Raw genomic sequence first — 27,416 nt, 5'->3', positions numbered from 1 at the left:
TATTGTGTCTTAGCTATGTCTCATTATTTTGTCTTAATATCTCATTATTTTGTCTTAATATCTCATTATTCAACTTATTGACTCGTGGTTACAAGATATGTCTATTTTATCTTATAAGATATTATGTCATTATATTGTTTTAATATCTTGTTATTCCACTTAATTTCTCATTAGTTTGAGATATTATATCATTACTTTGTCTTAATATCTTGATATTTTGACTTAATGACTCATTATTTCAAGGTTGACTTAACTTTTCTGACATAACGTCAAATAGTTATTAGTTAAGAACAACAACATCACACTTCTGTATGAATACGACACAAATATGGACCGTTCGTGGGGGAATATTCTCGTAATTTGCAGTTGATCAGTGAAACATAAAAATTTAAATAAATTTGAAGGAGAAAACGCAACGTGCCTAGACAGGTTTGTTAGACTGACAATGACTGAAAGCATGTGCAAATGCTAAAACACTAATCCTGACCATAACTTGACCTTTGGAGCTTTTTATACAAATTGGCTCATGCAAATAGTTTTTATGTCTTGTAACTTTTGGTATTTGTATGTACTGAATATTTGTGTAAATTAGACATACTTCCTTAGTTGGACATAGACATACTGTTAGTGAATATCTCAATCCCATTGCAGCCTCTGTGTTCAGCTGTATAGGACAAAGTGAGACAAAACGAGCTCAAATCATGAAATTTTGAAGCTTTATACTAGATGTTCCTCGCTGCACAAGCATCTGTGTATTAATGCCATCCCTGCATATTTGTTCCTTCGGGCCATGTCTGTGCTTCAGTGCTCTAAGTGCCCACTGCTTGCCTACTGAGCTCACTTTCACCCCCTGCCTGTTAGTGCCTTCCCAATCTGGCCCCAGCCATGCGTGTTACTACTCCAAGCCATAGAGGAGACGAAGAGAGAAACGATTCACACCAGGACTAGTCCAAATGAGGGGAGGGAATAGGTTTCTCCTCGGCAAAAGGATCATTTCTGCTCTGTTGGACATTTTGGTCGCTGTTTAATACAAAATATGCTCTTTTGAGACGTTTATGTGAGGTTTATTTTCATCTGAAAGCCACAGAAAGGGCACTCACATTGGTAATAGGGGTATATCATGGCTGTGTGGTGGCCTCTTGGCTCTCTGAGCAGTTGGAGTGTGGAGCGGTACGGTCGATTAGCTCAGCAAGCAGTTGGGGATGTTACAGTTTTGTCGCTCTCTGAAGTGCATTTAACGTGTCAGCTTGTGGCAGTAGAGTGAGACCAGCGTGGTGTGTGATTTACCAGTTTGACAGATTGGGATTAAGCCTTTGGGTTTAGAGCGGAAATTAGACTCGGGAGTTATTCGTAGCAAAAGACGAGGATTTAACAGAATCGCAGTTTAGCCGAAATGATATATTTTAGAAAATGTAAAAAAATAACTGAAAATATTTGTGTGAAAATGGACAAGAATGAACAAATATTCTGAAAATCCTGACCAAATTACTGTATTTAATCAATTAACTTAATTAGCAATTAACATTTTTTAAAATCATAAAAAGCGAAATAAAGAATCAAACCAAAAGGGTTCCTTAAGGATTCGTTGGATAATTCCAATAGATAAGTTCTGAGCTTACTAAAAATGTTCTACTAGGAACCTTTTCAACTTGACAAACACTCTATTGTAAGGTTCTACGTAACACCTTTAAGGGTTCCTACAGATGGACAACCGAAGAAGCCTTAAGCATAGATTCCTAGATTTTCTCTGAGCGTAGTGTTTTAGTGAGACTGTGTGAATTTGAGAGGGAATGAAATCTTTGATTTCCTGCAGAATACTTCATCAACTTAAGCAGTGTTCGCGGGTTAGCTAGCCACAAGATTGGGCTTGGATTTCAAAATCCAACAAGATTGTAGTGCAAGATTCAACAGAATCCAAATACAGACCTGTAATGCTTTATTATGATAAAAACTATAAAAGATTTTATATTATAGTTTATAGGCACCTAGGAGATAATGTTATGAGGTAACTCTGTGAAATTCTCTATCATTTTGTGATTCTGTCTATTATTTTTTCATTCTCTCTCTCTATCTCTCTCTTGCTATCTCTCTCTCTCTCAGTGCGTACACAGAACCTTTCCCAATGTGTCCTGCCCCTGCATCACATTTCACAGAGGAAGACCACGGACGCACGTCTGAGGAGGAGGAAGGGTGCGCTGATCAGAGCTTTGACAGACAGGTCAGATACACCAAAACAACAATTGGATCAAGTTTTTTTTGTTGTTGTTTGTTTGTTTTTTTTAGTTTAAAGCTTTTGTAATGCTGGCGAGAAACAAAATGGTGGAACTTGTCCAATGGGTTTACAACCAGATGTGTCTTTTTTGGAGTCCTAAGTCTATACTTTTACTTCCTTAATATCTAAGGAATAAAACATGACAAGATTGTACTGTTATAGGAAAAATAATAAAGGATAAGATGGTGTGATGCCGTCTGGCACAATATTTTGATATAACAGCACATTTCAGGGTGTTTTATTTCTCTTATACCACAGCAGGCATTATCAAGTCAATTTTTTCATTATTCAATAACACCATGTTGTACATTTCATCCATTTATAGTTATGTTAATGTTGTAGAACGTACACAAAACAAGTTTGTTCCCTCATAAGCCTCTCTCTCTCTCTCTCTCTCTCTCTCTCTCTCTCTCAACAAAAAAAGATGCATATATATATATATATATATATATATATATATATATGTATATATATATATACACTGGACTGCAAAAGATGCAGATATACACAAAAAGAGAAGTAATCAAATACTTTTTCACAGCACTGTATTGTATGTTTAATAGTCTATACATTCCTCTTTTTTTACTGTTATAATAAGTTTTAGGTAATGAGTATAATAATGTACTCCAAATCACCAGAGTTAAAACCATCTCTGCGCTGAATGTGTTCCCCTGACCTGTAAATCTGAACTCGTAATCAAATTCTCATACGCTCTCTCTGACAAAAACAAGGAGCCTCCCTCTATAAGTGGAATTCCCTGTGTGTGCACTTTTGTCAGGTTCAGATTCATATTTCTCCTGTCGGCCATTTTCCAAGCACGGAGACAGCGGCACTCCACCCGTTCCCCCTGCCCATGCGGTATCAGCCCAGACCCTGGCCTTGTGACGCACGCTTCCTTGTTTTCTTCAGCTTTAAAAAGAAAAGCAAATCAAGGGCTGAGAATGCTCCAGCTCAGCCCAAGATAGCAGGATAGATAAACATGATAGCAAGCATTAAAAAAAAACAAAAAACAAAAAAAACCTGCCAAAGAGATTGTGAGCTACACTGAGCTGTAGAACGGGTCATACAAAATTCTACAAAATGTTTATAACTGATGAATTTAATTCCAAATGTTTATTATGAGAGAAAATCTGAATCATTTACAGACAATCTTCTAAAATTTTGTAATAGTATGTAACATAATAATAAATCCTGATACTGATGTATTATGTATTTTATGTATTGGTATGGTATAAAAAAAAGTGTGAGAGATTGAGAGTGTAACAAGTCTAACACAGTCATATTAACACAGTCATAATATAGCAGCACTAGCAGCACGTTTTTTTGTGCGTTTTATATTTTAAAACGCACTCTACTGACCATTTTCTTTTACAAAATGGAGTTGAAAAAGTTCAGAAAAGCATCAAGTCATGTCACGAGATTTTGTTACTTTAAGTTGAAAGACGCGTGAAAAAGCAAACAAAAATGGAGGACAGAGTGCTGGTGAAAAACTTGTTAGTGAGTGAGTCTTGTTAGTGAGCGATCAAAAAGAGATTCATGACATGTTGAATCAAAAATAGTCTCAGATCTACACTATATCCAGGGAACCTCAGATCTGCAGTATATCCAGGGACCCTAGAGCTACTATATCCAGAGAGTCTCAGATCTGCACTATATCCACAGAGTCTCAGATCTGCACTATATCCAGGGACCCTCAGATCTACACTATATCCAGAGAGTCTCAGATCTGCACTATATCCAGGGACCCTCAGATCCACTCTATATCCAGGGAGTCTCAGATCTACACTATATACAGGGAGTCTCAGATCTACACTATATCCAGAGAGTCTCAGATCTACACTATATCCAGGGACCCTCAGATCTACACTATATCCAGAGAGTCTCAGATCTGCACTATATCCAGGGACCCTCAGATCCACTATATCCAGGGAGTCTCAGATCTACACTATATCCAGGGAGTCTCAGATCTGCACTATATCCAGGGACCCTCAGATCCACTCTATATCCAGGGAGTCTCAGATCTACACTATATACAGGGAGTCTCAGATCTACAGTATATACAGGGAACCTCAGATCTACACTATATACAGGGAGTCTCAGATCTACAGTATATACAGGGAACCTCAGATCTACACTATATACAGGGAGTCTCAGATCTACAGTATATACAGGGAACCTCAGATCCACTATATCCAGGGAACCTCAGCTCTACACTATGTTTTGTCTGACTGGATTATTTCAGAATTGTGAGATGATAGAAATGCAAAGTGTAGCCTGTGTGTGTGTCACAGTGTTTCCAGGAGCTATTGGATTTAAAGTGAAAGCGCTACATCACTCTCTGATGTCCCAATCACTAAAACAAACTGCCTTGACCTCCTAAATATAGACATTCAGCAGTGACACGCGCACACAGCCGCCTGTGATTAGCCTGCAAATCAATGTGTGCTTTGTACTTGCCACAAGCACGGCCCCTCATCCATAATGCATCCGTGCCCGAAAGCAGTGCGTTTGAGAAAGCTTTCACATTTATGTTGTGCCTTAATGAAACGATCCGTCTTCTTCTGACAGGGTCGGATTAAAAAAAAAAATCAGATCAGTATGTTTTCTCACTCAGTCTCTGTCGCACTCTTTCCGTCTCACTTCCGATTCGTTTCCGGCTGGGGTTTTATTCTCTCCCACTTTCTCAGCATTTAGCATGATGGAACACTTTAAAACCCTCCTCAAAACCCGTCTCACTTGTGACTCTTTGTGTTTTGTGTCTTGCAGATTGATGGCAGATCCAGAGCATACTATGTTGCCAAAGAGCTGCTGGATTCGGAGAGAGAGTAAGTGTGTGTTTGAAGATTTTTGAGCCAGTGTGAATAAATAATACTACAGGTCACATTCGAGAGACCTTCCTACTTCCTACTTCCACAGTTAGGGTTGAACTTCACGTGTAGGTGTATATAGAGAGTGTATTCAAATGATACAGTATCCTAACATCTTGCTCATCACCGTGTTTACTAAGGCATAGTCTCTCTGACAGATTAGCACTGCACTATCTCTGTAAACATGCTCAATTTCAACAATGCGTCAATTAGCATGATAGGGAAATTGCTTGGTATTACTGCAATAATGCGCTCATCGATGCATAACATTCATCCTCCAACTTGCGTCACCTTATAAGAGCTTTGAAATGGCCTGATTCAAATAAAATAATGGGCAATTCCAGCCTTATAAATGTGAGCTCATATTGACTTGTAAAGAGTATCATTGCCTTTGTGAAGCCTATCTGCCCCCTCCTGATGCCGTCCTTACAAAAAGAACTTGTTAGCTCAAGTTACAGGGTTACACAACATTATATAAGGAATAAAACACTTTAGAATGTGCTGTTATAGGAATATAATCCCTGATAGGGTGGTGTGATGCGGCCCATCGCAAAGCAGAGTTGCTGTTTGTTCAGATTAGAGAATCTTCAGGTTACGATTGTTAAGAAGAAAGAAAGCGAAAGTACACAAGAAAGACGGCGCCCTCGCCCTGCTGCACACTTCCTGCACGAAGCTTGGGAGAGTTTGCCAAATAACACACAGACACACAAACTTCGAATGGCGAGGTCTCTGATTTATTTCAAGAAAGGCAGAGTACATATCGCGCTTGACACACGACAGAGACAATGGGTTAAGCATTGATTGGCAAGGCGGAAAGGCATATTTGCATAAAACAGAAAGCATATCAGTGTAAGACAGGAACAACTCCATATATGGTTTTCAGGAAGTCAAGGGAATACGAGCAAATGTTTTTTGGGAAGGTATGTAAATGCATGCAAATGGTAATCGGGGAGACAAAGGAATGCGCAAATGGTGAGGGGCTTTATCTGTCTGTACCTGGAAGAGGTACAGAGGAATAAAGAGATAAAGTTGTTAACACAGGTACAAAGAGGGAAGAGGTGTTCACAGTAAACTTTTCCCATAAGCGGCGAGGAACACCTAGGAATTTCTACGACAGATCCCACCACTCATATCCATCCAGACAGGGCATGAGTCGTTGCTTGTGTTCTCAAGGCTAATACAAAAAAATATATATGTGTATGTGTTAAGGTGAGGCGAGAAGAGGCCCCCTAAGGGCTGCTTGATTGTGAATTTTCTCCTTTCTCGTGTCAGCTGGTTCTGGTCAGGCACCGTTTCTGTTTACTGGCGTGAATCCACCGGGGTTGAGGGTCAGTGACTACATTTACATTGACAGCATTAATCTAATTATTGACCTTATTCTGAATAAGACAATATTCTGATTAAGGTGTTTACATGAGTCGCTTTTAGAATATTCCTTTCATGTTCCCGTTTTACATGATATAGAACATAGATCGATTAACAGCACACATCATTACGTCCCCACGTCACGCCGACCGACGTTCCCTCCAGAATTTCACGTATCGACATACAGTTCATCTTCGTTATGGTACCGTATACAGTTTCGGGTGTTTCATTTTTAATTTTACGAAAGCTTCAAGTGCAGTTAATTATTTGTCATGCAGTACGTGCAAATACACGACGGCTTGAAGCCGTGGGCTGCGTCCCAAACCACGTACTTACCTACTATATAATAGCTGAAACACATGCATCTCGCCTACTATATGGTAGGTAAGTACATGGTTTCGGACACAGCTGTGCTCTCTTGTTTGCCGTAAAACGGTTGAGCACTGCCGTGTGTGATCGTGTCCTGTCACAAAATGCGGTGAGAACTCCCACGTGACGTTAATAGTGTGATTAAGGTGTGTACATGTCTATAATGTACTTCGATAATGCGACTAAAACAGGAATACTCCACATGTCTTAATTCGATTTGTGTTTACTTCGAGTATGACTTTAGTCGGATTAAGGTCATCAATAATCGCTGTTTACATGCTAGTTTCTTAATCAGAGTATCGTCTTAATCGGGTTAATATCAGATTATCGTTGTCCATGTAAAAGTACTGAGTGAGAATGGCTGTCACCATTGTGGGAGGTCCAAAGGCGACTTCTCCAACCTTCCTGGGGTTGAGGCTTTTCTAGTACTGTATCACCTGGGGAAAAGGGGAGTAGGTTTCCCTGCAGGTAAAGCAAGAGAAGCAAAGACATTACCATGCACATTGTTCAATTTTTCAGTTAACACTCGAGTGTAAATGCTGACGATCACGTCTAGGTCTCCTTTAAAAGAAACAGCAGGGTTAGCTTTAGTCCACGGCATTGGAACTGGTCTGCCCATTTATTTAGTGCACGCATCATGTACTCATAATCCCACTGAGAGTCCCTATACAGTTCATTTTACTAATAGTATAACTGTATTTAAATCATCCTCATTAAAGGATTCCTCTCTAGGATAAGGATGCCTATGACCCCATATTAGATTATTTTCCTATAATCTGAAGTGTTTTATTCCTCTACAGTAATTTGCCAATGATTACATATTTTTATTTATGAATGAGTGATACATCATGCTTTTTAACCATTTATAGTTACATGTCATGTTGTGGCACATGATGGTGACATAACTTATCTTATAGCAACTAAAAAAAACAGTCATTCCTTCACTAGCATCTCTTCTCTCTCTCTCTCTCTCTCTCTCTCTCTCTCTCTCTCTCTCTCTCTCTCTCTCACTTTTCTATCTGAAGACATTTCTTGGCAGAAAACGTATTGACCCTTACAAAGCACTGTCACTGGAGACTCCTTCCATAAACATCAAATAAACATCTCCTAACAGAAAGCTTCACTTTATCAATGACTTTCCTCTGACGTAAAATAACAACACGCTCACGATTACATATCAGAATGAGTGCGCAACTGTCCGAGCTGCTGTTATCAAAAATGAATCAGCATCCTCTGATTCGAGGATGAACATGGTTGTGGTTTAAGTAAGCTATATGTAATGAAAAATCTGATTTTTCCAGTTATTTATTTATTTATTTATTTTCTTTCTCAATGTGATCACAGACATGTGAAGACACTGAAACTACTTCAAGAGGTAAGACACCATACCATGTTTCTTCATGTTTCCCCTGTCTTATTTTCATATTTTGCTACATAATGAGTATTTTGTGCAACATTTTGTGCTTATGTGGCTAACTGGCATGCTGGGGGTTTGTGCAACTTTACCACCCACCGTTTTAAAAAGCCAGTTAATTACATTAGAGCGCCGGTGCTGTCTTCATGGGAATATGTGCTAATTTCCAATGCCGCTCTGACTTCTAGGGGGTTTATTGTTGATGTGCATCACCTCGCTTACGTGGAGAATACACGAGGATGAGTGGCGTTAATGAGAGGAGTCTGTGTTAATGTCGCAGTTTAATGTGTGTACATGAATATGTTAATTAAAGCATTTATTATCTGCTGGTTTACAGGGAGCAGATAGCACAACACTGGAGGATGGTAATTGTTTCTTGTATGAAATTTCATTTGAGAGACAGTTTAGATCGGATCAGAAATGAATGCTGAAACGTTGCGTGTTTCGCGAATGTCAATCATGTCGTGAGTAATCTGATAATGGGAAAACTCGAAAATAGCACCCTTCTTCTTATTTCGTGCACGCTGCGAAGTACATTATTTCAGACATTATTAAAAAACCTGTGCACTCTATAGGGAATAGTGTGTGGACAGAGAAATATCCAATAATCTGATTTCTATTGAAATGCATGATACAGAACCCAAATGAACAAAACCCATGGTTTCCAGATTTTCTCCCCAGTCTGTTTGAATGCCAGTTCCCGCCCACCATCCAGCTCTCCCCTATCATACGAGGGTGAAGGCCGAGCCGTGCTTCCCCTGAGACGTGTGACACCTACTGCATCACAGGGCAGCGTAACACATTCGGAGGAAAGCGCTATCCGCCCTCTTCCTCATACATGAGGTCACAAACTCATACGATCAGCTAGTACCACTGTGATTGACAGGGGAGAGAGTATTTCGTCGCTCGTACCCAGAGCGCACAGACACTTTTTGCTCCCTGAAGCATTAAGAATAACTTTTGATAACACTAGAGATGTATCCTAGCAAATTATACACCCAAGCGTATTACTACTTCCTGGGCAGCTCTTTTCTTTATGGTTTTGTAGAAAAACTAATGATGTTAGATTAATTACAATTAGAATACGCTGGTCATTTGGATTAAAATCCACGCGTCTGATATCTCCGGTAACCGCTTTATGACGATAAAAATGAAATACCATAGTGCGCTGTCTGCATATTATGACCCATTGACTGTTCTGGTAATCAGATAATAATCGTGTTATTAGTGTGCATGTAAACACGCTCAGTGAGAGGCTCCTAATTGCTGACGCCTAAACAGAAATGACTGCATACACACAAGCGTGAGCACACACGCACACTCACTCGCACGCACACACACATGCACACACACGCGAGCTATATAGCTTAGGTTTATCAGTGTTTGTCCAGTTAGTATAACTTCCTTTCCTTAAGAGCATCACCTTGAAAATGTCATTACTTGTGTGACGTGGTCTCTACGCACATGCTTTGTGTGTGTGTGTGTTTGTGAATGTTCAGGAACAAAATGTCCTGATTATGTAGGAAACAACAGGGGTAGGCCAGCTTGTCTCAACCAGCAAGATAGTCCTGACAAAGTTGTTTGTTTTTTTTCTCCATATATGGCTTCATATACAGTAGATACAATATATAAATGACTTAAGTGTATCTCTACATGCATGGTTGTGTGAATGTATGTGCAAGCTAGAAATAGAGAGAACAAAGGAGATGTACTTATAACCCTTTGAAATGTTATGACGGTGACCTTGGCCCAACTTTTGTGCATTGTTTTTCTTTTCTCTTCTTTTTTTTTTACCATTAATTAAAGCTGCATCGCCAATTATTACACACAGAGGGGCCAGAGTGGAAGAAATAACGTAAGGTAGCATAATTTATCAGAGGCCACAGAGCTCCGAAGCAGTTTTGCTGTCCTGATGTAAATTACCATCCTTTATATTCAGCAGTATAATTGCCTCATTTGAATAAAATAGGCGCTAGTCTCTACAATCGCTTATCAGTTCGCTACTAAAGAATGCTAATGGTACTGTATACATGCAGATTGTAGTGCATTGTATTGGCCCATATGACCCTCATTTACATGCATAAGCTACTATATTTGCATTATGTAACATCCAGGGAGATGTGTGAAACGATTATAGATCTAGTTGTATGTTGGAAATGCTTGGCCTTAATATTGATACGCTATTAATATTTATGTAAGATAGCACAATTAGTGTTAATGTGATAAGATATAGACGCCATTAATCACAGAGTCTGTAGTGTATTGAATAGCAATGAGATTCAGCGAGAGGAGGAGTGGAGTCACCTTGATTAAGGTCTCCGATGCCGGCGTTAAATCAGTGTTTTTTTTTTTCTCTCCCGTCACTGGCGACTTTGAGGACCCTACTGAATATGGATTTGTGTAAAAGTTTACGTCAAGCCCTAGAGTTTCTGAGAGAAGAAGACCTAACTGGTACCTCCTACTGCTGATACAACGCACAGTCTACATGTAACTCTTCCTTGTAATGAAGTAGAGTAATGAATTACAGCTCAAATTCTTCAGTCATTTTATCACAGCTACTCGTTTTTTTTTTTGTATTTTTAACCCATTTTTGTTACTTCTATGCTTTTAAGCAGTTAAGAATTAGCCTACATTCCTATAAATATATATATATATATAAATATATATATATATATATATATATATATAAGCAAAGTAGAAATATCATGAAGTTGAAATATCTTGAATATAGGCAAAGTCAATTAATTTTTCTCTTTATTATTTTGTTTTAAAAGATTTTAAAAGTCTACCTCTGAACTGTAAAACCGGATAAGTTCATTTAACTCAAAAAATGTGAGGAAACTAATTACCTCGAAAGTTTTAAGTTGATAAATCAATTTCTATAAACCAAATACACTTCAATTTACTGGAACAAATACACTCAATTTACTCTATTTAAGTGTATTTAGTTTAAAGAAATTGATTTATCAACTTAAAAATTTCGAGGTAATTAGTTTCCTCACATTTTTTGAGTTAAATGAACTTATCCGGTTTTACAGTGTGGATATTTTGACTTATTTCAAGCTTGAATTTGTTTTATTATATTGGCAGGTCGCTTGGCTTATTTTAAAGGTTTCTTTGTAGACACAAAGCAAAATTATCAGCCAATAGAATACGACCTATGAATAGGTCATATATATGATATAATCATCTCATAATGAGGAATATTACATAACTTTTCCTTTATTCAAGATATACAAAGTATATTTTTCAGTATAACCCTGGTGCCTGATATAACCTCCCAAAATTCCCCAAAATAAAACACCACGCTTTCAGATTATGCTCAAATGATTTTGCTCATTATTCCGAGTCTCAGAATCTGTGATTTCCGACGAGATCGACAGAAACGCGGCGTACGACACTTCGGCTCGGCCGTCATCGGTTATCTGTCGACCTCGATTGCTTTTTCATAGAAGACGATAGCCACGTTCCCTCCGCAGTACAAGATGTCAAGTCGTGAATATTGATCGTGTTTAATATTTACGATTTTAAAGTCAGAGGGTTTGCGATGGGCTTTTACACACGCTACGTTGCAGGATAATCTGAGAAGATAATTTAAGTACATGTGTTTACAATCAGCCTTAAGATCGTAACATAGGTTCATGTATTTGTGATGATCATGAATGGTGAATATGCCTCAGAATCAGAACGATTATCCTCTCGCGTGTGAGGAATGAACTCGTTCATTAATTAAGGAATTGTATTCATGTTTAAGGAATACCATCATATTTTTTTATAGAAGTAGTTTGTAGCAGATTTCTGTTTTCAGGTAATACAGTCTCTGTGTGTGATTTTTTTCTTTCTCTGTCTTTATTTATTTATTTATTTTTATATTATCCATCTCTATCTCTTCCTCTTTCATTCTCTTTCTTTCTTTTTGGGGTTCACTCTGCATATCCTGCTATAAACCTTGCAAGAAGCGAGCATTTCAACATTTTTTGTTCATGTTGTTACAGAAAGTTGTATCATTTCAACTTATGCTTATTTTATTTAGTGTTAGTGCGTATGAATACCTCTCCAGTCCTCTCCAGTTATATCTCTCTTTATTCTTCCTACAATTATCTGGCACTTATTTCATTGACAAAAAGTTTCTGAATAAAGATGTCTGCCAAATAAATGACTGCAAATGCAGTGTAAATCAAAGTTTATTTTGCCACATGGCTGGAGATAATTGTCATACTTTCTTAGCAATGAAAGATTAAAAAAAAAAAAAACCCAAAGTGCTTTATTCTTTGTGCTGTCTCTTCAGATTTCCATTATTGAAGGGACAGTGAAGGACAATGTTTTCACAGCCATGAGTCCCATAAAAGTAGCGCAGAGTGAATTACAAGAGCATTGACAGACGCAGACCTCAGGAGCGATCGATACTCATTGATTAATGCGTGAAGCTCCTGTGGCATTTCAGGGGATTATCACCGTGTGTGTGTGTGTGTGTGTGTGTAAATGTTTGTCACTACTGCTCTCTTAAAAGTGAAATTGATGAGCTGCAGAAAATGGCCTTACTGGACACTTCAGTGCTTTTTTATTATTTATTATTATGACGTTGTTACACGCGCTTGTTTTGTGAAGACTCCAAGCAGCAATTTTGCAGATAATGTCTTCAGCCAGAGTAAACGAAAGCCTTTTATTCTCCGGAAGCTCTCTCAGAACACAGTCGTTCATCCGTGAGAGCATCTGATGGCGTGTTAGTCCGGCTCTTTGTGGCGAATATGTTCCACACGCGGCTTTTAAGTCATTTACTGGTGTTGCAGGTGTATCTTTTTGTTTCATATTGTCTTTTTTATCCTTTCTGAGAAGGAATAACCAGCTACTTATCATGTACTACTCTGAATTTTTTAAAATTATTATTCCTTTCTCCCTTTATTTCAAAGGTGCCAACAACAGAGCTCTTTTATCAGTTATTTAGTAAAATAAAAAAGTTTTTCTAGGCCAAACTGAGCTAAAAAAAAAAACAAAAAAAAAATCCCACCAGATTTCCAACCATTTATTCTTCGTACTCATGTTGATAAATGCCAAACAGCTCTTAAGGACCAAGCTTGTTCACAGTGCAGCTGATTTATATTCAATGATGTTTACAAAACCCATAAAAGGCAAAGCTCACAATGACCCGAAAAAGACAAAATGACAACTAAACGGTGAAAGAGCCCCTCCTTTAAATCTTCCGTTCCGCAAGCAAAAAGGAACTAAATGCAAATGCTAGAAAATAGTAACTACAGCTGACTTTTATCCAGCTTCAGGTAATATATGTTTTTAATTGATAAGAAGACGTGTGCGTAAACTACGATGGGAACACATTTAGCGAATAATTTCCTCGATTCGCATCAAAAAATGTCATGTAAGTTTGCCTGAGCAAATCATGTGATTGGATAACCGGCTCAGAAAAGTAAACACAGCCGAGAGCGAGCGTCGGTAGTTTCCCTGGAAGTGACGATTTTGTTCTCTTGAACACATGGTGCTTTATTCACAAATGCTTTATGCAATATTCCAATTGTTCACATGAGTTAAATTCACGACTTGGATAGAAACATGGCTATTGCAGCAGCCTGCACCTGCCTTGAGCGATACTGTCGTTAATCTGAGATAGTCAGGGGGTACGGTAACGCATTGTGAAGCTGTATTATTACATATTATGACATATTATACCATCTTTATTTTTTATTACCGTTATGCTTTGCTGAGATTTACATTGATTTACAAAGATTAGAGAACTCAGTAAGTCCTTAGAGCCTGTATGGAAGGATAAAGAGATTGTCACTCTCACACACATCCTTTAACACCCCTCATATCTCTAGTGTCATCTCTTTGAGACAAGACAGAAACGTGCTTGGAGAAGTGATCAGGTTAACGGTGTAACGTGTAAGGCGTCGAAAATGCAGTCGAGCAGTACGTAAAAGCAAACATTCGATTATAACGTCCGTTTAACGTTTCTCTCGATCCCGTCCTCTGTGTAGGATTTCAGGTCAGCGGTGGAGGAGGCAGTAGGGGAGGACGGCGAGCCCGTGGTGGAGGAGGGGAGGATGGACGAGATTCTCAGCACCTTGCCTCAGGCCTACCAGCTCCACACAGACATCCTTACGCAGCTGGACTCCCGCATACAACAGTGGTGAGAACTGACAGTGCATACATACACTACTGAGTGTGCGCAACCTCTGAAAAGCACAATCATTTCATTATGGTTGTGAAATAACCATGTACGGTGAACTTCAGAATTATTGGCACCCTTCAAAAAAATACGGCATCCCTATATCTTTAAGATCTCTTCGTAAAATGATTAAGTACGAAGAGATCTTAAAGATATAGGGATGCCGTATAGTGGCGTTTTTCACGCTTACGATTTTTCCGTTTATTTCCCTGCAGAAAAAGCCGTTTGAAAATGATTGGCATTTTTGTGGAAAACCCTTTACGGGGTGAAGTTTTTGGACATTTCTTGTTGCAGCATTTTTAAATCTGGATCAAGGTTGTGTGAGGTAATCACACTTAGCTGGCAAGGTTTTAGACATATTTAGACGGACTTCCTTTTTTTTTTTTTTTTCTAACCACTGGGTGTGTTAAACTGGCTCCTTACCAGATATTATCTTTGCAGGAAGACAGCTTAGGCGAGGTTAGAAATTATTTACATGTTGTTATCCATGGCAATATCCAATAGGCATTCGCAGACCAACACATGTTAAACAAGGCAAATTAAGGCAGGAAACCCCCCAATCAAATTATGCCTACACTGACAAATGCATTAGATCAACATTCATATATACACCAAATGCAGTGGTTAGCATGTTCGCCTCACACCGCCAGCATTGGGGGTTCGATTCGTGCCGCTGCCCTGTGTATGCGGAGTTTGCATGTTCTCCCCGTGCTGCGAGGGTTTCCTCCGGGTACTCCGGTTTCCTCCAGCAGTCCAAAGACATGCATGGTAGGCTGACTGGCATGTCCAAAGTGTCCGTAGTGTATGAATGGGTGTGTGAATGTGTGTGTGAGTGTGCCCTGCGATGGATGGGCACCCCATCCAGAGTGTACCCCACCTTGTGCCCGATGCTCCCTGGGATAGGCTCCAGGTTCCCCACGACCCTGTAGGATAAGCGGTATAGAAAATGGATGGATGAATGCACACATTCGATAGGCATCAAAAACCTCCACCCAGAATGCCACCAATTAAAACCTCCTATTATGAGTCTCTGCCAACTCCTATTTCCCAAATGTGTGTCGCTACGCTCCATCAGATTAGTTCTCATACACCTTCATGTGAAAGAGGAGATATATCCACCACAAAGGTACTATCATTAAGGCAGGTCGTGTCCTTGAATACCCTCTGCGGCTGTTGCAGAGACCTCTAATGCTTCTCATTCATCTTCAGGGAGGAGAGCCCGAAGATGGTGGACGTCTTTCTGACACACCGCGAGGAGTTTGGGATTTTCGTGACCTACATTGCTGGTTATGACCGCAGCATGGCTCTGCTGGAGGAGAGCTGCAGACGGAGTAAAGCCTTCGCCGATGTCGTCAAACGCTTCGAGGTGAGAATTGGATGTGATTTCACCTGTGGAAATGGTATTTGTAGACCTGCTGTATGCACCTAAATCTCTGGTATTAATATTTTAGGTAAACACAAAAAAAGAAAGAAAAAAAACACTTTCTATGAAGGCCAGGTGTGCTGTTTAATGACCTTATGAACACATTTCTACCATGTTATTATGCATTCATATGATAAATGGTCTGCACTTTTTTAACCTTAGCAGTTCTACAAGGCACTTTACACTGTTTCTCATTCACCCATTCACACACACACTCATACTCACACACCAATGGCTGCAGAGCTGCCATGCAAGGCGCTAGCTTGCCGTCGGGGGCAACTTGGGGTTCAGTGTCTTGCCAAAGGACACTTTGGCATGTGGAGACATGTGAGCTGGGAATCGAACCGCCAACCCTACGACTAGTGGACAACCCACGCTACCACCTGAGCCACAGCCATGGTATAATGGTATTATATAATATCAAAATGTGTGTCAAATTAGCATGTGCCTTAGCAAATGCCTTTCGAATGCAAATTAGCATGATATGAATGTGTTCACAGTTGTATTATAAATATGAGCTTCGTATATAGTGTTACTCTTTATTCATAATGCATTATAAATGTCCATCCATCCATCCATCCATCTTCTACCGCTTACTCCTTTTCAGGGTCACAGGGAACCCATGGAGCCCATCCCAGGGAGCATCGGGCACAAGGCCGTATATATGTGTGTATATATATATATATATATATATATATATATATATATATATATATATATATATATATATATATATATATGTGCTCAAGTGAACATCTGACAATATGAAGTCTTTATAAAGTGTTATGCATGCTACTATATGAGGGTATATTTAGACTTATGGATGGCATGCATTATACAGTGTTATGTATTCTATATAACATGTTACGAACTAATTTTAAAATGTGTTGTGAATGCAGGATTCACAGAGAGTGTCACAAAAAAAAGAATTACACTGGTCTGTGCACAATCCTTATTCACGTGTGGTCTCTGAACACGCCTCGTAGGATATTCAGCGCGTTCATTGACCACACGTCTAAACGGAGATTCGAATCACCAATGACAAGAGGCCAACTGTCCCGGCTCATTAATATTCATGAGCATCTGTATTCAGCAGTTCTTGAAAGCGCGAGGGGTTTTCTGGGAGGCTTAATCAATCTATAGCTGTGACAGAGAGACAGTGATGAATGGTGAAATAAGCCACTGTTCTGAGCAGCCGATGGTGTCAGAGTTTGTTTAACGCGATCTAATCTATGAGCACTTTCAAATTACAGAGATTTTATAGCTGCTTATAAGTGTATCAGTGATGTATTACAGCAACATCAGCGTTATGCAAGGTGCAAAGTGATGTATTATAGCACTTATACCAACTTTAAATATTATTTACAGCAGCAAGTTTCAGGAAAATACATCAGATATTGGAAACAGAACATCCACATTCATCTTCTGTGCTGTAAATCAATAATATTTTTCATATTTATAGGGGTGTATTAGAGCAAGTGGAGTGTTTGGTAGTAGTGCTGTGTGTAATAAGAAAAATTGCATTTAGTTTTTTAGTCCTGCCCTGAATTCGCTATTTCACATAACACATGTTTACATATAGTCTACAAGACACAATAATAACTGAATTTACACAAATGAACCAGTTCAAAAGTTTACACACCCTTGATTCTTAATACTGCATGTCGTTACCTGGCTGATCAGCGACTGTCTGTGTTTATGTTTTGTGAGAGTTCTTCACGAGTCCCTTGTTTGTCCAGTTAAACTGGCCCACTGTTCTTCAGAAAAATCCTCCAGGACCTGCACATTCTTTACTTTTCCAGCATCTTCTGCATATTCGAGCCCTTTCCAACAGCGGCTATATGATGTTGAGGTCCATCTTTTCACACTGAGGATGACTGAAGGACTCGTACACGACTATTACAAACAGTGCAAACATTCACTGATGCTCAAGAAGGCAACACGGTACATTAAGAACCAGGGAGGTGTAAACTTTGGAACAGGATGATCGGTGTAAATTGTGGTATCCGGGACTATACACACCTCCACACATCTTCACACACACACACACTCACACACTCACACACAATATGACAATACTATAGAAACAAACTGCTTTTTCAGCATCCAGACATCAATAGATCTGCTGTGCAAGCCTGAAAAGCTCAACGCTGTTCAAATGAACATCCTTACAGCCCTCTTCTTCCTCTCTCTGCTGTCAATTGCCTTTAACTGCTCCTCAACGGATTCCTTCACTTCCCCAATTGGAGTCAATTTGCTCCTTTACTTGTTGCCTTTAGACAAAGTTGCACTGATCGCTGTTTAAGCTCTTGTCAAGCAGAATCTCTGAGTCTTTCATTAACCTGAATAGGACACAGTAACTGCTGTGACCAGTCCAAGTCTGAGTCTGTTACAATTTCAAACATCTACTGTATGATTATGATTGACCCTTGATAAGTAGATTTAAAAATGTGTAAAGAATCAAGTTATAGCAATATACATGGATGTGAACTGGCTGTTAAGGAATAGGTTATAAAACTTGAAATGTAGACACTCTTCCGACACTCTTCCTCTTAGTGAAAATGTAATCGCTACGCTAAAACATTACAGATGGAATTATTTATTTATTTTTTTGGGGTGGGGGGGACTTTCAGTGAATTGAATCATTTGACTCAATTGCATGATTCATTCTGATTCATTCTCCAATGAATTCATTTGCACGGTTTGCCCAGATATAGAGCTCCTCTGTTTTGCGGTATTTTGTAATGCGCTTGTATGTCCGTGTTTAGAAGAATTATTTTTCATGCCCACCCCACAACACTGAGTACTGTTGCTAAAGATTCATTGACTCAAGGGGTGTGGTTCATCCAGTTTAGTGCACATGCAATTGCAAATAAGACTTAAATAATTCACTGATGTTCATAAAACCATGATGTAATCTTATCTAAAATCGGAAAACTTCCACATTGAAATTTTGTAGTAAAAGAAATGAGTCAGTGCATGGCAATGGCTGATACTGATTCGTTAAGCCTTTGTGACTCCATTAGGCTTCATTAGGCTACATAATCTCATCTTAATTAGATTTAAACAATTTGGTGATATACCAGGGACAGTCTGTGTTCACGACGCACCGACTTTCTGCTACAATTCAACCTTAAAGTGCCAATTTTATGCTTTTTCATATATTACCTTTCATGTAGTGTGTAATATAGCTGCTTTTGAATGTAAAAAGGCTGCAAAGTTTCAAAAATCAAATTGCACAACAAATGTAGTTGTTGTCTCCCAAAAGAAAGTACAGATTCTGAACAGCCTGAAATGAGTCGCAAGTCATTCCAGACTTACTTCCTGAACAAACCTACGTAGGTTTGTAACAAAAACCCCCACTTCTGGTCTTCATTCGCTGCTCGCGAACAACATGTACTTTGACCCACCTTTGTTGTTGTCATAGTATCCGAAGCACGAGCCGTAAAGGCACAGCCCTCTTCTGGAAAGGGGGCGGGGAGCAACAGCTCATTTGTATTTAAAGAGACACACATGAAAACAGCGTGTCTTTGCTTCCACCCAAAAAGGGGCATTTACACTATGGTATAATAAATGATCCGTAGGGTATTTTGAGCTGAAACTTCACGCACATTCTGGGGACACCTGAGACTTATATTACATCTTGTAAAAATGGGCATAATAGGTCCTCTTTAAACTTTAGGATTCTGGGTTGATACCAAACTGAAAATGGGGGAAAATTGTGTAGTTGATTTTCACACAACTGTTGTTTAAACCACAGGAAAAGATCCGTCCACATGCCTTAAGCCCATTGCTTTTTGTTCTACTGTATATTAGTAACTCTCTGACATGCACTCTTAGAAGTTCAGTTGGATGCATAAGGATACTTATCTTCCTTAAAATTGTAGGCAACAAAAACTCTTAGAAAAGCATCTTGTGTACTGAGTTCTTCAGTTTGTAGCAGTAGACACAGAAGGATGAATCACCTTTGGTATGTGTGTAGGTGGATTTAATCCCAGACAGTCTCTTTATGTAGGTTTCTCAAAGAATTCAGATTTTAATCTGTTGCTTGGGTCACAACAAAACGCAGAAACAAAAACAAACAATAAAAATGAGGAAATATGGACTTCGAAAAACTACGAGTGCGGAAAATGAGAACCGTGAGGTTCTTCTCAGTACTCGAACTGACACCAGCTTGAGTCTTCACTCTGACTCCTGTGACTCACAAATTGATCAATGTCCACACTCATTAAAGACATATCAATACTTTAAGTACTCAAAGGAACTGAAAGACAGAAGTTTAGGAAGCATGGATACATCATGTGCTTCCCCAAACGTCGATTATTTTCCAATAACCGCACATCTGGCAGTCTCATACAACAACAATTTGCTAACGATTACATTTTTATTTACTAAAGAACAACACATTGTACTACTAGCATCGCTGTGGTATCGGTTTTTATATAACATGCTTGCTATCATGTGCATTTACTCTGTGTGTGTGTATGTGAGAGAGAGAGCGTGTGTGTGTGTGTGTGTGTGAGTTAATTTGGGCAATTGCAGCCCCTTAAAATGTACAGGTGGGGCAGGTTAGATAAAGACCCAACGAGTCTGTTACACACATCCAGGCAATGAGGCGCACAAAAGCTAATTAGTGAAGCAGCCTCCTTTGAATTAAATCAGCTCCGGGCGCAGACGCTGCCTCAGCTCGTACTGCCACGGTGATTTGTGTAGCTTATCTGCACGCTGGCATCGGCCACTGTCCCTCTGAATGCCTGGCTCACTTCCAGTGCAGCTCAAGGGTGCAAAATATCAGCCCTCGCGCACACACACACACACACGGAAACACGCATGAAAAGACACACACTGGCTGGCTGAAGAGTCCACTTCTTCACTACTGTCAATTGGATTGCAATCATAGCGCTAGCTCTCAGGCTGCCGAGAGGGTTTTAACACACAGGTCGTGTTACTCTAATCTGTCTGCTTTAGTGGTTAAATTAAAGGAGCAAATAAATATGATGTATGGAAAGGGAGGAGAAAGTAATGAATCTCAAGGGGGTATTCATCCGAGTGCGGGGAGGGAGAACGAACGTAGGAATGATGATTACAGCAGTATGATGATGAGAAAATAAAGACAGAAGATTAAAGGAGGATGGAATGAGACAAAGAACATTTTAAGGCCTATTCACACTGTATTTCGTTTCAGATAAAGGATAAAGTGAAGAGTGCTAGAACCCCCCACCCCCCACCCCTATAAAATATAGGGTATTTTATCCCAGCAAACAGATCTCTGGTCCATTTTAAAATGTTGGAGTTTGGTGTACACTGCGTCCTGTATGAACACAATTCGATCCCAGGACCAGGCATCACGTTTCTTCCTGTTTCACGGGTCACAATGATGTCCGATGTTTTGTTGCGCAGATTAAACTGAATGCTTTCTTAAGATACCGAACAACAAGAAGACATTTAAATTCCAACTTGAATACAGTTAAACTCTATTGTTACTTTTTTTTTTCCATGTAACCAAACAGGTTTGGCTCAAATGCTTCAGCCAGACCATGGGTCAGTGTAGGAAAACCTGAAGAAGCCAATAGCAATAAGAAGGAACCTATAAAAACGATTGAGCGATTGATTTGTTGTTCAAAAGGAATTGGAATTGAATTGATTTGGGGTACAGACTCAAGTGTTTGGGCCAAATGTGAAAGACCTTGGCACTCTGTTACCTTAGGTAGAAAAGCAAGTTAGATCAATACAGGAAAGCATTTATGAAATGAATGTAATCGCTAAATTGTTTCATCTCAATACTGTCTTCACTGGGAGCTAATTATATGGGCATACATGTATTTAGCTATTATGATAAAAGCTACAGCTAGTATAAAGCCACGCCTCGTATTCGGATATACCGAAGTATTATGATCGCTGTTAAACATAAATTCATGATCCTGTAATGCGATCATAATCACCTCTGAAGCAACAGAACCAGGTCCGGTGTAAGAAAATCGTTTCGGTTTCTATAACCACGCTTTACAACCGTGATGAGCAGAAAAGCATGCCAGAATGCACAACAGGTCGAACGTACATCCGCAGGAGACTCCACACCTGTCAGCCAAGAACAGGAATCTGGGGCTTAGACCCTTTCCACGTTTTTGAAATTGGAAAAACATCCTTTCCAATGTTCAGCTGTCTAGTTTGTTTGAGTCTGTACCCAATGTAGCCTCACATTCCTGAACTCCAGATGTGGTCCTCTGCTAGTGTAGCACATCAGGCCTCACGGTTTGACGTGTCGTTCGTCCCGAGATGCATTTCTGCTCGCCACGGATATAAAGAGATCATTAAGTGAAGCTCTTGTCCTGTAGCATGTGGCATGCATCTATGCATTGCAAAGCTACTATATGATTTGGCTGATTGGATAGTCGCATGAATGATGTTGCACTTTCACAGATATCGTTTATCTCAAACCACACAACCCTCCCCTGTGTATTCATACTCATTAGTGTACTTTCACAGGTCACGTCCTACCTGCTTAAAACCTTTCTTTATCGTATCCCGCTTTGCGGTTCTCCCCCGATCCCGATCTCGGCGAGTTATCTGACCCCCAACATGCCCTCAGAGCCTGCAGGCTCCTCCGAGTCACCCTGAACAAAGACTTGTCCCAGTCAATTAAAGCTTGATTGATTTTTGCGCTCTCCTTTCGCCTGACCCATTCACTCACTCACAGTTTTTTCTTTCCACCCTGAATAATGAATAATTGAAGAACAGAAAGAGATTTATCGAGGTTCTGTCTCGATGTAAGGAAAGGTCACCGATTGTCCTTGGAATGATTTTTTTTTCCCCTTCTTTGGTAGTTGTGTTTGGTATCTGTGATCTAGGTGTTGTAGGCTGAAGGTCAAGACAGGATGACCGTGTGGGTTACACACATCTGTGTCAGACTGTATTGCGATGCATTTACAGTACATTAGTCGCATTTTTTAAGTGGTGTGTGCATGTGTGTGTTACAGCAGCAGAATTCAGAGGGAGTGCAGATTCCTGTGAAACACCAGCTGCTGCAGATCATCGTGCGTGTACTGCAATACCGCATGCTTCTCACAGGTAACACGGCCGTAAATGTGTACGTATAGACGAGTAGACGGGAGTAGAAAGATCTACATTTGAATTTTGGGATTTCATTTTTTATTTTTTCATATTTGACTCAGACTGGGAGTTTTCTGGTATTTGGCACTCAAGATTTGCTTTGTTGTGTGCATTTCATTCTTTCCAGATTACTTAAACAACCTCTCCCCCGACTCTAAAGAATATGAAGAAACACAAGGTATTGTTCTGCTCTCGTCCCTGCATTTTTAAGCATTATTAAAAACACACACACACACACACACACATATATATATATATATTACATACATATATTATACTTATTTGCACCACAGCAATACTGAATTCTCCAGTCTCATTGGTCAGACTCGATCGTTTTCTATAATAAGGGCAGCTCTATCAACACGGCATTTTTAATTAATGACCGATTCAAGTTAATTACACTCGCTGCGCTGTCAGAGGAATAAAACACTTCATGACATGATGTCATTGGAAAGCAACCAACATTGGGATAGATAGTGATGCATCACATCACTCTGTCATGGATTATTTTTCCTATAACCGCATGCCCCGTTGTGTGTCTTACCTTACATACGTATAGAATCTGTTTCAGAGTGTTTCAAGAGCTATAATAATTCCAGAATTTCACAGGAAAAACTGAGATTCACAATATTTTAAAGGCATTTGTCTACCTTCCTCAATTTCAGCCTTCTTTTTTTTTCATTTATTCCATCACAGATATTAGTCAGATCTTGTCTGCAATTTGTCTTTTATATTAGTATGCTGGCTAGCTGGTTCATATTGGGTTGTTGTTGTTGTTGTTGTTGTTTTGAGAAACGTGTAAGATTTCATTCCATTACATAGAAAGGAAGTTGTAAGAAAAGTTGTGAACAGTCACGACCTTACAAGCATGAAAAAAGACGTTGGCTTTTTCTGCATGGCTAAATTTTTGGCTTCCCGCAAAACAAGGCTGGTTGGTTATTCATCGTCTTCCACTATCCTTTATGGAAGTATTTTGCTGCCCACACACACACACACACACACACACACACACACACACGAACACAATGAAAGTTTTGTGATTTTTTACGGTGTTTCTAATTTGCTTTTACACGCAGCTGCGTTGGTGATTGTGTCAGAGGTTGCAGACCAGGCCAACGACAACCTAAAAGAAGGGGTAAGTGTGTGCGTACGAGTGTGTGGGATCTCTGCTCTGGCAAAATGTTTACCGCATGATGCTACGGTCAAGGGCGGGGAGAGACAATGTCATCAAAACGTTCCAGATGTTCCAGAAACAAAGAGCGTAGTGTGTGCTGGAATAAGGCCTAGACTGAGACACAGAGGCTTTCCCAAATACACACACACACACACACACACACAGAGGATCCCTCTATCTCTTGCACTGCTATTCATTTCCGAACAGCCTTTCCGCCTTCCACCCTCTCATTTGCAGAACAAACAAAGGCATTCAGAGCGTCTCATTTTGTTTCTCTCTGTCGTACTTTTCCTATCTCTCTGTCCTCCTGTCTCTCTCCCACTCACTTTCTGTCCTCCCCTCTCTCTCTCTCTCTCTCTCTCTCTCTCTCGGTTTCCCAGGAGAACTTGCTGCGTCTGGTCCACATTGAGTACAGTGTGAAGGGGAAGAGGAGTTTACTGCAGCCAGGAAGAGTGAGTGCTACATACAGACATGTTCGCTTCCTATCTTTGTCACGCTCAGATTCCTACTCGCATGAGCAGAGATGAGATGAGAAAAGTTTGAAAAAGTGTTTGTTATTTACTAGGCTAATATGGCGGTACGTTCCAAGCACAGCAGCACATCTAGCAATGACATTACAACAGTGGCACCTCACTGATAAAACATTATGACACTCATATGAGACGACCATCTGCTCTGTGTTTGTGTGTGCGTGTGTGTGTTCCAGGTGTTTGTGAAAGAGGGCACGCTTATGAAGGTCTCCAGTAAGAGCCGACAGCCTCGACATCTGTTCTTGGTAAATCTTGTTGCTTTTATTTATTTTTTTTCGCAATATTTCCATGCTATTGTATGCAGTGTATACGCTGCATGCACAATCATTAGGCAAGTCAGGATCTGATCAGTATCTGATTATTATTTCAATGCATATTATTAATTATCTGTATAAACCTCAATGCTAACTGGGTATAATTCTTTTTAAGGTGAAGTTTAATGAGGCAGGGTGTGGCTTAAAGTGATTAACACCCTGAAATAAGGTGTGAATAATTATTTATTATTAGTTAGATTAGATTATTAGTGAATAATAATCAAGCGTGAGATTTACAGTGAGGGAAGACAATTCATTTCTTTGCACAGCATTTGGGAGGCTGTGGTGGCTACCTGAGCTAAAATCGATCGTGAACAGATCGAGAAACTGACAGATTCGATGGATGGAAGGCTCATGGTGGTTATTGGAAAGAAGGGTTGGGCCAAAATATATATATATTTTTGGTAACTTTATGATTGAAGAATAAACAAGTCAGAGAAAAAAATCCTTTGAAATTTAGTTGCCTAATAATTGTGCATGCTGATAATTTCCCCTGAGAAAGATGTGAAATAAACATTTAAGATCATCTAACACCATTGTATTTCTTCACCAATAAAACTAAGCTGAGAAATACCATTTGCCTAGTAACTGTGCACGCAGTATCTCTGTCTCTCAGTCTCTCTCTCACTCTCTGAGTCTCTCTCGCTCTGAGTCTCTCTCTCTCCCAGTCTCTCTCTCTGAGACTCTCTATCTCTCTGAGTCTCTCGCTCTGAGTCTCTCTCTCAGTCTCTCTCTCACTCTCACTCTGAGGCTCTCTCTTGCTCTGAGTCTCTCTCTCTCCCAGTCTGTCTCTCTCTCTGAGTCTCTCTCTCAGTCTCTCTCTCTCAGTCTCTCTCTCTCTCTCTCTCTCTGAGACTCTCACTCTGAGTCTCTCTCTCTGAGACTCTATCTCTCTGAGTCTCTCACTCTGAGTCTCTCTCTCTCTCTGAGTCTCTCTCTCTGAGACTCTGTCTGAGTCTCTTTCTCTCTCTGAGTCTCTCCCTCTCTCTCTCTGAGTATCTCTCTCTCTCTGAGTCTCTCTCTCTTTCTCTCTCTCTGAGTATCTCTTTTTAAATCTCTCTCTCTCGCTCTCTCACTCTCTTTCTCTGTCTGTCTCACTCACACTACGCTCTCAGCTGCTCTTGTTTTTTCAAGGCTTTGTTTCCTCCCAGGATGTTTGGTGTGAGTCAGTGGCTGACGGTTTCCTTTGTAATGCTAGACAAGACAGTCAGCAGAAGCCTCTAGTGACACACTAATGCATTCAAGCACACACTAATGCATGAGAATGAGCTTCAGGCTTCATTCACCTAGAAACTGGGTTTAGGTTAGACAGAGGTTATTGTTAGACAGAATCTACTTTGTCATATTTTGGAGTTAAATGACGTTACCTAAGAGCCTTTTCTTGCTTTAAGTGGTGTAAGTCTCTGCTTACGGACTTCGGACCACCAGGGGGCACGAGGATTTTTAAAACAGGTTGTGCGAAAAAGCACACTTTACTATATTTTGGCAAAATGGAATAAAAAATGACAATTTATGTAACTAAACTAGGTAACAATCACAAAGAAGCGACGACCATGAAGCGTTTATATCTGTTTATGGTGGGGGAAAAAATTAGAAGAGGAGAAACACTGAAGATAATGCTAATTAAATGGATTTATTCAATTTTCTTGGTTCCCCTTTAAAAGTTAGTAGCTAAATATATAGAGTAGGAAATGTTTTTCCATCATCTAACATAACCCAGTATTAATTCTGTTCATTCTTGCATATATAATGATGTGATTGGTGTGGGTGGGTGAGTAAATTGTCACCTAGGGCCCCCAGATGTTCAGAAACGGTTAGCCTATAGCTTTCCAAAATGTGAGACTGGCCAACTCATTGGAGCGCTCACATCTGAGCCCAATATGCTAGCTAACGAATTTATGATCCCTGATATGCAATCATATACATGCCGTACTTGTGCACACGTACCGCTGCTCTAAATCCACCACTTGTTCGTTCACAGTTGTCTCTTCTAACGCTCTTGCTGTCTCCTCCCTCTTGTTTTCTGCTTTATGATCCCTCTATTGACTCCATGTCCCTGATTGATGCCACAGTCTGAGTTTATATGACCGACGATCGCGTCCGTAATGCTGGCGTGAAGCCCGACGTGATGTCACAGGGTCCACGAGTAAAGACGGCTGTCTCAGTTCAGTTTTAATCTACACAGTAATAAATAAAAGCAATTCAAAGGCAGAGCCATCGCTCACGCCGCGACCGACCCGCCGGCGCATCCCTGCTAACAAATCATACACACGTATTTTTATTCTACACAGGTGAAATCCATCAACTCTCAGTGCTCTGAAAACATTTTTCTTTTGTGACTGCAGCGAGAGAAAAAAACAAGCTTTCAGTCACATGGATCTGACATGGGCCGAAAAA

General features: G+C 39.9%; 1 protein-coding gene across 3 annotated transcripts in view; it reads left to right on the top strand.

Annotated features, from left to right (window-relative positions):
- Nucleotides 1–27,416, top strand: part of fgd5a (FYVE, RhoGEF and PH domain containing 5a) — a 54,196-nt gene that overhangs the window by 14,640 nt on the left and 12,140 nt on the right. For 2 of the 3 annotated variants that reach the window (XM_053652669.1, XM_053652667.1), the window contains exons 3-12: nt 2,101–2,218; nt 5,039–5,097; nt 8,218–8,248; nt 14,278–14,429; nt 15,678–15,834; nt 22,869–22,959; nt 23,129–23,179; nt 24,078–24,136; nt 24,556–24,627; nt 24,882–24,950. In XM_053652669.1, coding sequence (XP_053508644.1) covers nt 2,101–2,218; nt 5,039–5,097; nt 8,218–8,248; nt 14,278–14,429; nt 15,678–15,834; nt 22,869–22,959; nt 23,129–23,179; nt 24,078–24,136; nt 24,556–24,627; nt 24,882–24,950 — 859 coding nt within the window. The remainder of the gene's footprint in view (nt 1–2,100; nt 2,219–5,038; nt 5,098–8,217; nt 8,249–14,277; nt 14,430–15,677; nt 15,835–22,868; nt 22,960–23,128; nt 23,180–24,077; nt 24,137–24,555; nt 24,628–24,881; nt 24,951–27,416) is intronic. The other variant, XM_053652668.1, reaches the window with a different exon arrangement.

Source organism: Ictalurus furcatus, chromosome 21 (assembly GCF_023375685.1).
Source record: "Ictalurus furcatus strain D&B chromosome 21, Billie_1.0, whole genome shotgun sequence".
NCBI lineage: Eukaryota > Metazoa > Chordata > Actinopteri > Siluriformes > Ictaluridae > Ictalurus > Ictalurus furcatus.
This window is presented reverse-complemented; position numbering and strand designations above follow the sequence as displayed.